This window comes from Phoxinus phoxinus (genome assembly GCF_949152265.1).
Source record: "Phoxinus phoxinus genome assembly, chromosome: 11".
NCBI lineage: Eukaryota > Metazoa > Chordata > Actinopteri > Cypriniformes > Leuciscidae > Phoxinus > Phoxinus phoxinus.
Genome location: NC_136886.1, coordinates 16950521 through 16965370, shown reverse-complemented (window position 1 = coordinate 16965370; position 14850 = coordinate 16950521). Strand labels below are relative to the sequence as shown.

The window sequence follows — 14850 nt, the reverse complement described above, 5'->3', positions numbered from 1 at the left end:
TGCTTTTTGTGCATGTTTCAGCAAACTCATGGAACTCATTTATTTATTGAATTATGTTTGTAAAATCTGTGTTTTTTCTCTGCTGTCATCGAATCATCCCACTAGACTTGCAATCAGAATGTCAGGGGTTTTCAGGGACCCTCAAATGTGACTATTCTCTTGTGACAGATGAATATTTTCATAAAATTGCAACAACAACAAAAATTATAAACATCATTCATTCAGTCAGTCAGTTCTATTTTTCTAGTTATATTTATTTATTTATTTCTATAATGATACATGGAATAAATAAATAAATATAAATATAGATAGAAATAGAATAAATAGAAAAAAATGCGTAAATGAATAAGCATAAATAAAATAAACAAACAAATAGTAATAGAAAAAATAGAATAAAGAAATAGAAATAGAAAAACAGAATAAAGAAATAGAAAAAATTTAATCAATAAATAAACCGAAATAGAAAAAAATTAATAAATAAACCGAAATAGAAAAAAATTAATAAATAAACCGAAATAGAAAAATAAAAAAGTATTTATTTATAACTTTTCTGTGGACCCCATAGCATTTTCTTGTAGAGTCCCCTGTAGAGTTTATTGTAAATGTAGATGTATTTAGCAATGCTATCATTTATCCGTCATTGTTTTCCAGCATACAAGCATTACGATATGTGTGTGTTTTTCAGGAGAGAAGGTGAGGGTGTGCGGGTGTTTTGGGATAAACTCAGAGAACCATCTTTCACGTCTCGTTGGAATCCTTTTTCTGTTGACTATCCTTTCTGTTCATTCACCTATCACCCTGTCAGGGGTGCCAATGAGCAGCTGGGTCCCCTGTGTGAGGTGAGTATTATAATGCAACACACAGAACACGTTTATCACAGTCAGGTCTCATTCCTTACCTCTGACATTTTCCTATAAGATCTTCAAACTATCAGACTAAACCCAACCATTAAATGAGCTCAGTTAGCCACTCTCCAAACCTGCTACTCACAAAGTGTTACAGAAGCTGCCAGAGGACTTGCAGAGGGGGAGGAACAATCCACAATTTCTTGGAAGTCGGCATAGGAAGAAATGACGTGTTCAGTTAACAGTAGTGGTGCAATATTAAGATTTCAAAGAATGACAACTTGAGGCTTGAGGCAAGGTTACTTAAGGCAGCGTTTTTCAAACTGGGGTCATTCGAAATCAAATGGGATCAGTGGAAATTTCTTGCATAAATAAATTGACGTAAGTTACTGACTATAAGTATTAATCTATGAAAGGGCGTAGTGATCCATTGGCAGTGACGTGTTAAACTTGCTCTGCCAAATTCAAGTTTATAGTTTATCTGTGTATATACATGCCATTAAGTAATTTCCTGACAATAAACACACTTCTGATCCAGGTTTTAAGAGGCCGATCACTTAGATTTGGCGATAATTATAGTTTATATACCATTGATAAAAAAATCAACCTATCGCCCAAAATACATGAGTTTTTTTTTACCATCTGCTTGCCAAACACCTTTTTATTTTGTCTGTGCAGGTATTTTTCCGTGAATTTTATTTTATTTAATTTTTTGCTCGTTTTTATATGCATATAAAAACAACCTCTTTTGGTTATATCTTTCCCTTGTGAAAAAAGTACACTTCAGCATACTTTAAAAAAAAGTAAAGTACTTAAAGCACCTAATAATACACTTTAAAAGAATATACTGTAGTGCGAACGGAACGTAATGTTTTCAGACACTTAATTATATTATTGTTTATTAAATGCAATTAGCTGAACTAGAGTACCTTTTGACCCACTTAACTAGGACTTAAGTACATCTTTATATGTAATTTCATAATTTCTCTACTGTCTTTGAAAATTTTAAATGAACTGCTAAATGTACTGACAAGCATTTATGGGACACTAAAATATACTTTAATGTCACTTGTATGTTATGTACATATGTTATTTAAATCAATTAAACTTGAAATATAGGGTACAATGGGGCTAAAGACACACTAGGGTAAAAGGTGCATTTTACTTTATTGTATAAATAATATGTGCCTTTTGCCCCATGCTGGTGAGCCTTTTGCCTTGTGTGTGGGGTAAAAGGTCCACCTTGCCATCTCATACATTTATACGCTTTTTAAACAAACTAACCACTTTTATGATTTATTTTCACACAAAATTTTTTGCTCCATCAATGTTCAATAAAAAAACATTTTTTTTTCAATCATACACTATGGGAGTAGTGAAAAGCAAATTTTTTACACTTAGAAAGTGTTTTTAACCCCGTTGTACCCTAATACTGAATAACACACTACAGTTACTTTAGTATGTGTGGTATGTTAGCCTACATAAAGTAAGTGCACTTCTTTAAAGCATGACAAAACATTATTAAAATATAATGATTTAAGTAAGGAATAATTGACTCCAGGCCGTTGAATTATTAGAAAAATAATGCACACCCGAGGTGGTAATGCAGTCACGACGCAAAGCGGAGTGGCCGTTACACCTCGGGTGTGCATTATTTTTCTAATAATTCAACAGCCTGGAGTCAATTATTCTGCTTATACTACAGTTACCACAACTTGAAATATTGTTCAGATGATGTATTTCAAGACGTTTGTAAAGTTTTTGTCATTAAAACGCTCTTGTATGTAGGACTAATTCCTTGCGCATCTAAACCCATGCTCCGTTGCTAATTCCAAAACGTCATTTTAGAGTTAGTAACGGAGGTTTTTAACGGAAGTTAGACATTGAAAATTGCAGATCAAGCGCATGGGGCTGCATGGTTTTTCTTGTTATGAATTGTATCCTATTTTCCGTTATTACAGTTAACTACGCGAAGTGATATGGAACTGTAATGAGGTCAAGACCTGCCTCGAACTACTTTAGCCGTGCGGTTCCCTGAAAATTATTGCACACCGTAGAACGTTTGTCAACCAATCAGATTCAAGCATTCAACGGCCCTGTAGTATAAAAGGATAATAATTAAAACATGTATTACATTATCGGCAAGGATAGAAATAAATATGTAGGCTACTTTTATGATTTGATGTTCACTACAAGTGCACATTCAATACAATTAAGCTCTTCTTTTTCGCAAGGGATATGGAGATAAACAGATATTCTATTTTGTTGTTATGCTAACTATCTGAAGTAGCCCTTATATTATGTCATGATCATCTTTGATCATCTAATTATCTGAATCTAGACCTTATATTATGTCATGGTCATCTTTTTGGAGTTAGGGGGCCCGTAGACAGTTTGAGGTCAAGTGGTCATTGGTTTAGAAAAAGTCCGTCATTTTTATATACGTAAACCCTGATTTAAGGCGGTATTTTAATTAGATAATAAACAAGAAATAGTCCAAGTGCGTATAGACAAATCACTGAAATCAAAAATGTTGAAATTAGATTTGTTTTGGTCCCTGGCTAACTCAGCGTCACTAAAGTATGTATGTAGTTCATGGTGTGAGCGAAGGGTCTTACGCAGGTGACCTCACAGATCGCATAACCAGTCATTTGGACTACGGGGGTGTCTAATCCCACAGCCACACATTCCCATTCCTCACATTCCACCCCGCCTACTGAGGTGAACAGCAGGTTCAACAAAAAAATGAAGAACGGTTAATAAAAAAAGAGAAAACATAAACAGGAATGTTTTCACAAGCAGAAACCGCCAACCTGACAAACACGAGTTGAGTCAAATAAGCATAAAGATGTTTTTGCCGTGTGTTTTAGTGTAACGGGTATATTATTTTGAAAGGAGCTTATTTTTTTGGGTACTCTTATTTTGGCAAGCGGTCTACTTTTTTGGGCGAGTGCTGAAAGTGCAGCGGGGAGAGACGAAGAAGAGCGCGCGTTCTGAGTGTGCGACTGATACAGAAGTGAATTCAGTGTTGTGATCGAGAAGCTCGTTCGTTAAAGTTGTTTCAATGGAAGATTATCGAGGATGGAGTCGAATAAAGAATAACAGCACTAAGTGAGGGGGTTATAGTGACCCACGTTTGATATTGAAGACAGTTTTGTTCCGGTGGTATGTGTTGGCTGTGAGAATGATGCAGTGACATATTGTGAAGACCACGGAAGCTGTGAGTTCGTTTAAAGTGCAAACCCCGCTTAATTTTTGTCATCAAGAGACTTGTTACATGTCTTTTTGCTGTATTTTGCACTTCTTGTGTTTTGATCGAATAGCATCGTCGAGTTAATAGTTCCAAGGGACTGTTCATGTGTCCTCGAGTTTTCCCGCACGTTTCAGAGCACGTGAGACTGAGATCGCCGCAGTACGCACTTAATGCAGAGACTCTTTCGCTGATTCAAGGTTGAAGATTGTCGTTACCCTGCCATTCAAGTGACATCCCAGTTTGATTCATCTTCAGGTTGGTTTTCTTTTTGAGACAGTTTATCTGTGAAAGTTTTGGACAAAGTTGAGAGTGTTTTTTTGAACTTGCACACTTAAACACGTGATCTTCAGTTATTGCAACGCACCCAACGTCCGGACAACGAACTCTAATTCATCGTCCTACGAACTGGTATTTTCCTGATTTTTCCTTATTATTTTCCAGTGACTGAACTGATAAACGGTGAACTGTGAGTATACATTTAAAGGGACGTTTCATATAAGTGTTTATTCCAAGGTGGAATTTGATGGTATGTTTTTCTTTTGTGTTTATTTTATTTTTCTTTAAATGTGATTGTTCGAAGATGATCTTTTGAAAAGGTGAGGATTTGTGGTTGTACAAATTGTCACGTTGTAAACTACCTAATTTTGATTCATCCAAAGGGATCTGTTACATCACAAGTGAAAGGGTTTTACAACTTTAGTGTTGAAAGTGTTGGTGTGAATTCAAAAGACAACACAAAGACTGTAAATTATTTTATTTTTTATTCTTTACTTAAACAGAAGAAATAACCAATTATAAGAAAGAGAAATCTAAAGAACTAAATTGTTTGATTGTTTTTTTGCACTTATTTACAGTATATCTTTTTTATTTGAGAGCTGCTAGGGAGTAGGGAAGCTTCACTTACTTTATTAGATCTGGGGAGGGAGGAGCATAACACACTGTGTTTTCACATATGCAATTTCACTTCAGGAAGCCACCGTGTGACATTATCATACCTGAAGCCTACTCTTGTCAATCTATAGTGTTCTAACACAATAAAGTAAGAAAACCACATTCACACATTAGTGTGTAACGAGGCTAAAACGTTTGGGGGGCGGGGACCAAGATCTTCCGTTGTCCAAACTTCCAGAGCAGTCATAATCCATTTTCCCTACATGACGGGCTAAATTCCCCGTTACATAAGTGGCGTCACGAACAGGATCATACTTAGCCTAATCTTGTTGTTGCTGTAGTATTCTGTCCCAGGTCTGTGAGCAAGAAGAAAAATGGCAGAACTGGAAGAACTGAAGAAGGAGTTCGCTGAAATGCAGAGGAGGTTAGCGGAGCAAGCTGGGGCATTGGATGTTGCCAGAACAGAACAGCGAGAAGCCCTGTCACTGGCCAGAGCAGTAATGGAGCAGCAAGCATCCACTCGTGCACCCCCAGCAACAATCTATATCCCAAGAGATCATAAACTTACCGATTTCACTGGCACCACAAAACCTGGAGAGGGAAGTGTGGAAGAGTGGATTGTCTCTATGAAATCAGCATTTCGAGTCATGAAGGTGCCAGAAGAAGATCAGGTGGAGCTGATAAAGCAGCACTTAAAGGGAGAGGCTAAAGATACTGTGAGGTTCATGATCGAGGAAGTGGATAACAGTGTCGAGTCCATCTTTCAGTTGCTCCAGGAAACCTATGGAGACAAGGTACCTATTGGCACTAGGTTGAAAGACTTTTATGATAGAAAACAAGCACCTGGTGAGACCATACGCGCCTATGCTTATGATTTACGTGAAAAGCTCCACAAGGTGAAGCGCAGAGAGCCCGGACGAGTTTCAAATGAAGAGAGTGTTCTGAAAGAGCAGTTAGTCCTTGGACTGAGGGATGATTTCCTAAGGCGAGAAATGAAACGAAGGGTCAAGGAAGAGCAAAGATTGACTTTTGCACAGCTGATGCAAGACGCCATCACATGGTCTGAGGAAGAGGAAGCACAACCTGAAGGTAACCTGAAGACCCCTGTGCGTGCGAGAGTGGCTGTTCACACTACAGTTGCGACTGGTGACAATTCATCCTCACTGACTTTAGGAAAGTTGCACGAGGCAATAGAGAAGATAGCTGCACGGCAGGAAGAATTGTATAGAATAGTCCATAGTCAGGGGAGAGTCGGTCCACAGCCTGGTGTTATGAGAAGACAGCCTCTGAGAAACAGTGAAGGGCAATATATCTGTTACACCTGTGGTCAACCAGGTCACACCAGTCGACATTGTAGGCAGTTTCAGGAGTTGGGTAACCGGGGCACTGCATCATCACAAATGGGGGAAGTATCAGAGGTGTTAAGAGGAGCTTCATCGGGTGACATGGCAAGCACCAGTGGGCCTTCAGTAATCCGGAGCCATACAGCTGACTGGAATGCAGATATAGCACCAGAAACCCTAAGGGATAGTGCTTTTGGAGACTGTTTGACAGTGGATGTAAAAATAGCCGGGGTGCCCACCAAATGCTTGTTGGACACCGGTTCGGAGGTCACCACCATCTCAGAGTCTCACTTTAAACATCATTTCAGAGGACAAGAGATACAGCTGTCGTCTGCTAACTGGGTGCGCCTCACTGCTCCAAACGGACTAGACATTCCTGTCCTTGGATGTCTACAGGCAGATATAGAGTGCATGGGAAGCCTGCTTCCAGGGAAGTGTGTTTTTGTGCTCACAGACTCGAACCCCGATGTGAAGGAGATGAAGGGATTGGCCGGAATCGTGGGGATGAATGTGCTTAGTGAGTTGAAAAACCTTGTACTGTCTGGAAAGGATTTGGATAAGGAGAGCAAAGTGAGCCAACGTGCAGATGCAAATGTCAGGCGAGTGATAGCAAAAGTGAAAAAAGATGAAGGACTCTTGGGCCCAGAGGGAAGGATAGGATTTGTTAAGGTGTCGGGGAAGCAAGTTGTGATAATCCCACCCTTAAGTGAGAAGATTGTGGAAGGCCACTGCAGTATACCTCATCAAGTCAAACATCAGGTGTTGGTGGAGAGCACAGGTTCTGTTACCCTTCCAAAAGGATTGTTAGTAGCCAATGTGCTTGCAAGCCCAGAAAAGGGTAAAGTTCCGGTGCGAGTGTTAAATCTCTGTAAAGAAACTGTCAGGTTGATGCCGAGATCCAGGATTGCAGTTGTGTCTAAGCCTCAAAAAGTTGTCCCAAAGCAAATGGTGGAATTCGAAGAAGATGATGATGAGTTGCGTGTTAAACGACATGTACAGTGCAGCATTAAGAGTGAGAGTCAGCCCGAACAACTGTCAATTCCAGTTCAGATGAATCAGGACGGACTGTCTGAGATTCAACGGGAGGAGCTAAATACTCTGCTGACACGTTATAGTGATGTGTTCTCCAAGAGTGACACAGACTATGGATACACAACAACAGTGACACATAGCATACCTACTGGAGATGCTCAGCCAATAAAACAACGCCATCGACGAGTCCCACCTCACGTTTTTCAAGAGTTTAAGAGACATGTGCAGGATCTTGTCAGTCAAGGTGTACTAAACGAGAGTCGCAGTCCGTGGGCCTCACCTGCAGTCATTGTGATAAAGAAAGACGGAAGTGTTCGTTTCTGCTGCGACTACAGGAGACTCAACCAAGTCACATTTAAGGATGCCTACCCCCTTCCGCGTGTGGAGGAATCCTTGGATGCTTTGGGGAATGCACAGTTGTTTTCCACACTGGATCTCACGGCAGGTTATTTTCAAGTGGCGGTAAATGAATCAGATCGGGAGAAGACTGCTGTCACAACTCCGTTCGGGTTGTTTGAGTGGACACGGATGCCGTTTGGATTATGCAACGCTCCGGCCACCTTTCAGCGGTTGATGAGTGCAGCATTAGGTGATCTGGCCTTTGACGTTCTCTTGATCTATCTTGACGATATTATCGTGTTTTCTGTGGATTTCAAGAGCCATTGTGAGAAGTTGGAGCTTGTGTTCTCAAGGTTGCGTCAGCACGGACTGAAGCTGAAACCGAGTAAATGTTTCCTCCTGAGACCAGAGGTCCGGTTCTTGGGACACATCATTTCGTCAAAGGGAGTTCAGGTGGACAAGGACAAGGTTCAGTGCTTGGATGTGTGGCCTTCACCTACGAATGTTAGGGAGGTTAGACAGCTGCTGGGATTTATGAGTTACTATCGTCGATTTGTTCCAAGATTCGCACAGCTGGCAAAGCCCCTACATGCCCTGGTGGGAAAAGGTAACAAAGGCAAGTCAGCAGAAGCGTTTGTCTGGAGTGATGAGTGTCATTCCGCATTCAGCAAGTTAAAGAGTTGTCTCATGTCACCTCCGATTCTGGCTTACCCTGATTTCCAGTGTCCGTTCATACTTACGACGGATGGGAGCCTCAATGGACTTGGAGCCATTCTCAGTCAAAAGCAGGGGGGCGTTGAACGTGTCATTGCTTATGCGAGCAGAGGTCTAAAGGGATCGGAGAGAAATGACAAATATTACAGTGCCTTCAAGTTGGAGTTACTTGCCCTTAAATGGGCAGTAACTGAGAAATTTAAGGAATACCTGATATTTGCAAAATTTCAGGTTATTACTGACCACAACCCTCTTCGCTACCTGGAGACAGCCAACCTCGGAGCAGTGGAACAGCGCTGGTCTGCACAGTTAGCAGAGTTCAACTTTGATGTGTGTTACAAGCCTGGCAGACAGAACATCAATGCTGACGTTCTTTCTAGGATTCCCTGGGGTATGGAACCCGAGGAGGATGACAATGGGAAAGACTTCATTCGGTTGACATCTGACGAGGTACGGGCATGCCTGTGGCCAGGTAAAGAGGAAGGGGTTGACAAGTCTTCAGTCCGAGTTGCCAAACAAGCAGCTATAAGGAAGGGCATTGATGGTTATAGCTGGTCATCCATCAAAGAGCAACAGAGGAATGATCCTTGTATAGCACCTGTGTACAACGCTGTACTCGAGAACAGGAGGCTTGTGACACGTAGTTTCCGGGATTTGGAAACCCAGCAAAAGAAGCTAGCTAGACAGTTGGAGCGTTTGAAATTAAGACATGAAGTGCTGTTCCGAGTGATTACAGACCCAAGAGACGGGGAGGAGATTTGGCAGTTGGTAGTGCCTGAGTCTTTGTGGGAAAAAGTGTATAAGGGAGTCCATGAACATGGAGGACATTTTGGTAGCAGGAGTACATTAGAGCAGATGCGACAGAGCTATTATTGGCCCACAATGGCCAATGACGTACAAACCTGGGTAACTCAGTGTCGAAGATGTACCCTAGCTAAGGATGTATTCCCCAAGATTCGTGCGCCTATGACCTGCACCAACGTAACCGCACCTCTAGAAGTTCTTGCCATGGATTACACTGTGCTTGAGAGATCAGCAGGGGGTTATGAGAATGTTCTTGTGCTTACGGACATGTTTACAAGATTTACTGTGGCGATCCCGACCAAAAATCAGACAGCACTTACCACCGCCAGAGCCCTCATACGACACTGGTTTGTCTGCTATGGGTGTCCCGCCCGATTGCACTCGGATCAAGGCAGATGTTTCGAGGCAGGCGTAATCAAGGAGCTCTGTAAATTGTATGGAATCAGCAAGAGTCGCACCAGTCCTTATCATCCACAAGGGAACGCGCAGTGCGAAAGGTTCAATCGCACGATGCACGACATGCTGCGAACATTACCTGCGGAAAAGAAAAAGGATTGGAAAACTTACCTGCCTGAACTTGTGATGGCCTACAATAGCCACGTTCATTCATCGACCGGTTACTCTCCATTTTATTTAATGTTTGGACGGGACGCAAGGCTGCCCATGGATGTCCTAGGAGGAAAAGATCTATCTGATGATGAGGTGGATGATCTAGATGAGTGGGTGAAGAATCACCATGAACGCCTGAGAACTGCAGTGGAGACGGCAAAGGTAACTGCTCAAGAAGCCTCCAGGAGAAGGAAGAGGGTCTATGACCGCAAGGCTTCAGGAGCGCTCATTAGACCTGGTGACAGAGTATTGTTGCGTAACCACAAGTTTAGAGGACGAAACAAAATCCAAGATAAGTGGGAGTCTGTACCGTATTTGGTAGTGCAGCAAAATCACGCAGGTTTACCAGTCTTTACTGTACGTCCTGAGCAGGGAGGTTCCACAAAGGTCGTTCACAGGGATCAATTGAGACACTGTACTTTCCCCACACCCACAAGGCAGGTTGCACATGCAAGTAGAGAAAAAGAATTGTCAGACTCACACTCACAAGACATTGTTTACATTCCATATACTTCACACTTACCAAACACGTGCTTACCTCGGGAAGTCGAGGGTGGAGTGGTATGTGAGGGGGGTAATGTAGCTGGGAGTGAGAGAGTAGACACAGGTCAAGATGGGGAATCTGAAGACTCTGACATTTCAGAGGCTGACACTAGTGTGGTACCTGATCTTAGACGTTCGAAGAGGGAAACCCAGGGTAGGATGCCTGTGAGATATAAGGATGATTACATTCTGAAATAAGAGTCCAGAAGGTTCTGTAACTTGTAAGGTATTGGGAGAAAAAGTCATGTACAATGTGATATCTTCCTAACATGTTGTTTTATGTTTCAGAAGATGAATATGCCAGAGATGTCAATGAAGTGGCAGGGTTTAGTAGGGGGGAATGTAACGGGTATATTATTTTGAAAGGAGCTTATTTTTTTGGGTACTCTTATTTTGGCAAGCGGTCTACTTTTTTGGGCGAGTGCTGAAAGTGCAGCGGGGAGAGACGAAGAAGAGCGCGCGTTCTGAGTGTGCGACTGATACAGAAGTGAATTCAGTGTTGTGATCGAGAAGCTCGTTCGTTAAAGTTGTTTCAATGGAAGATTATCGAGGATGGAGTCGAATAAAGAATAACAGCACTAAGTGAGGGGGTTATAGTGACCCACGTTTGATATTGAAGACAGTTTTGTTCCGGTGGTATGTGTTGGCTGTGAGAATGATGCAGTGACATATTGTGAAGACCACGGAAGCTGTGAGTTCGTTTAAAGTGCAAACCCCGCTTAATTTTTGTCATCAAGAGACTTGTTACATGTCTTTTTGCTGTATTTTGCACTTCTTGTGTTTTGATCGAATAGCATCGTCGAGTTAATAGTTCCAAGGGACTGTTCATGTGTCCTCGAGTTTTCCCGCACGTTTCAGAGCACGTGAGACTGAGATCGCCGCAGTACGCACTTAATGCAGAGACTCTTTCGCTGATTCAAGGTTGAAGATTGTCGTTACCCTGCCATTCAAGTGACATCCCAGTTTGATTCATCTTCAGGTTGGTTTTCTTTTTGAGACAGTTTATCTGTGAAAGTTTTGGACAAAGTTGAGAGTGTTTTTTTGAACTTGCACACTTAAACACGTGATCTTCAGTTATTGCAACGCACCCAACGTCCGGACAACGAACTCTAATTCATCGTCCTACGAACTGGTATTTTCCTGATTTTTCCTTATTATTTTCCAGTGACTGAACTGATAAACGGTGAACTGTGAGTATACATTTAAAGGGACGTTTCATATAAGTGTTTATTCCAAGGTGGAATTTGATGGTATGTTTTTCTTTTGTGTTTATTTTATTTTTCTTTAAATGTGATTGTTCGAAGATGATCTTTTGAAAAGGTGAGGATTTGTGGTTGTACAAATTGTCACGTTGTAAACTACCTAATTTTGATTCATCCAAAGGGATCTGTTACATCACAAGTGAAAGGGTTTTACAACTTTAGTGTTGAAAGTGTTGGTGTGAATTCAAAAGACAACACAAAGACTGTAAATTATTTTATTTTTTATTCTTTACTTAAACAGAAGAAATAACCAATTATAAGAAAGAGAAATCTAAAGAACTAAATTGTTTGATTGTTTTTTTGCACTTATTTACAGTATATCTTTTTTATTTGAGAGCTGCTAGGGAGTAGGGAAGCTTCACTTACTTTATTAGATCTGGGGAGGGAGGAGCATAACACACTGTGTTTTCACATATGCAATTTCACTTCAGGAAGCCACCGTGTGACATTATCATACCTGAAGCCTACTCTTGTCAATCTATAGTGTTCTAACACAATAAAGTAAGAAAACCACATTCACACATTAGTGTGTAACGAGGCTAAAACGTTTGGGGGGCGGGGACCAAGATCTTCCGTTGTCCAAACTTCCAGAGCAGTCATAATCCATTTTCCCTACATGACGGGCTAAATTCCCCGTTACATTAGTACTGAATAAATGACTTCTCCATATTTGTCTTTCTCATTTAGATTCAAAACTTCAGGGAGGAGCTGACTTTAGCAGCGCAGAAAGCCCACAACAGGAATCCTGTACCTGGAAAAGCCAACGGGGTTCTTGTGCTGAATCAACCCATTCTAATCGAAGCATACGTCGGTCTGATGTCTGTCATAGGCAACCAAAACAAGCTGGGCTATTGCTTAGCACGAGGCAATATTGGTTTCTGAGGGCACATCGAGTCTTCCAATGATTGTTTACACTAAGGAATTCTCTTGCACCAGCTGAGCATGTGTAATTTATATTTTATATTTTAATTTAGTATATTTTAAATATACGGGAGGAATGTATAATTTCTGTTCTTAAAATACATATATCTATCTTTCAGTTTCATCTAGTTACAGTAGCACCAAAATGCCAATCAGACATTTCCTTTTTTGTTGTCATCGCATACAAATGATGTTTTCCCTCCTCCTACGACTTCCTGTGCAGAAATTGTATTTGGTATGTTATCTCTCAGAAGAAACCCCGCTACGTGTTTTGTAATGTGCCTTTTCTTTCTTTCATTTCTTTCCTTCTGTATCTATGATGATATCCTACCTCATCACAAAGCTTCTTACAAGCCAATTGATGCATATGGTTACATAAGTCATTTTTGTTTGATGGTTTAGGGTTTTATTATTACAGCAAAATGCAGTACTGGATTTCCCCATATTGTGTAATTACTACATTCACTCTGTGGTCTTGATATATTTCTACAACAGAATGTCAAACAAACTGTAAAGCCTTTATAAAATAAATGCTTATACTGAAACATGCTTCATTAGTGCTGAAACTGAAATTAGTCTTCCTTAGCTGTGCCTCATTTATCTGACTAGTTTGCTCTGTTTTGATTTATTGGGCATTTCTAAGGCGGGGACAAGTCAACAAGCTTGAAACATGTATATTTTACATTTAAGGTAATGCAAATTGTCCCCTAAAAACTGGCACCAGCATGGCCACCCCAGTTTACATACGTCACTGAATGTGGATGCTTTTCAGATTTTTGATTGCAGATTTTTTGATTGCTAACACACAATTCATGAAACAATTCACCATTTCTCACAACTATAAACAATCTCATAACTACACACCAATCAGTACAAACCTCAAACTTCCACTAATTCAAATATTTCTCGAATATTTCAGTCAAAAACAAATTATCTTGTCTGAATCAAACTTTGGCCCCAGATGACACACAGAACCTACACAAATACACACTATTTTCCTGCCCGGAGAAAACTGGTGAGATCAATTCATAACACTTTAACGAAAACATCATATTGAAATTCAGCGTCAATGATTTTGCATCTCTTTGTCTATTACAGTATACAAGATAAATTAAAGAGTGCAGATACAGTAAAATACAACAATGAGCTTTAGGAAAAATATATTTTCATTACACTACTGTAAAGTGATCTTACAGTAGATGAATACCACATAATTGAACAAGATCTCTGTATGCAACACAATAGAGTATACTGTCAATTACAGTACAGTAGAAAATGAATATATTCAGCATCCTCTGCACTTTCGGCTAAATGTCATTACAGCATACAGTTCTTTAGCAGTTTCTTGGTCTTCTGACAAGAGACTCTCTTACCTCCCTGAGGCAGTCGTCTCTCATTTCTGCAAAAAATACAGTACATGTAAAAAATTGGCTACAAATAAATTTGACAATCGTGAGTTTCCCTCATCTAAAGCACTGTTACTGTGTACTGTAATTTTAACCCTGTAGATGATTCCTTCAGCTCTCTCTCCAGAGTTAGGATGCCGTTTCTAATGCACATCATCATCCGTGCTCCTATTTATATTATCCTGAGATTCTGATTGGTGTGTCATCAGTTTTTCTACGTTTACTCATTGATAAATGCGTGTTATTTGAGTTCTCATTGTGTTTCTAAAAGGAATCTCAAGAGTTAATAAAATTATGTGTTTGTGTTTTATGAATGAGAACTGGAATTTGTGTGAAAACAGGTCAGTTTTTCTCAAATGAATGTAGTTGCTCTCAAAACAGTTAATACAGCACACTAAACACTCTTATGTTGATGAAACAGTTCAATATTCACTGCTTAATGAAGCACTGTTGTTTATAATGCATTTATTAAAAGTAAATGCTATCATCAAAAACTAGGTGTGCTCTACCTTTCCTTTGTCCATGAAAAATGCTGTTCCCTTTCAGTCGGTCACATTCGACGCCACGTCGGTTGACCGACGAATAGGAATAGGCCAATTTACTTGGAGTGTAACTAAATAAACCAATGCACACTAACTGTAGCGATTTGGTGGGGATTCCTATTCCTATGAAAGGGAACTTCTCAGTCATGGAACTTACATACATAACCGATACGCTTTCTCTGCTCGCTTCTTGACGACTGGCGCTTCCTCTCAGCACAAGTTTGGTATTGTTTTAAAGTGCTGCACTTCAACTTTGTGAATATTCATAGTGAATTCTGAGTCTGAACCTCATGCATCATGCTGATGTAAACAGAAGGATCTTACTCGTCCTGACAGCTCTGAAGCG

The 14850-nt window shown here is 40.4% G+C and overlaps 1 protein-coding gene across 2 annotated transcripts in view; it reads left to right on the top strand.

Annotated features, from left to right (window-relative positions):
• Positions 1 to 13101, top strand: part of tprg1 (tumor protein p63 regulated 1) — a 35371-nt gene extending 22270 nt beyond the window's left edge. For both annotated transcript variants that reach the window (XM_079627759.1, XM_079627760.1), the window contains exons 5-6: positions 686 to 839; positions 12323 to 13101. In XM_079627759.1, coding sequence (XP_079483885.1) covers positions 686 to 839; positions 12323 to 12517 — 349 coding nt within the window. In that variant the 3' untranslated portion in view covers positions 12518 to 13101. The remainder of the gene's footprint in view (positions 1 to 685; positions 840 to 12322) is intronic.
• Positions 13102 to 14850: the final 1749 nt, after the last annotated feature.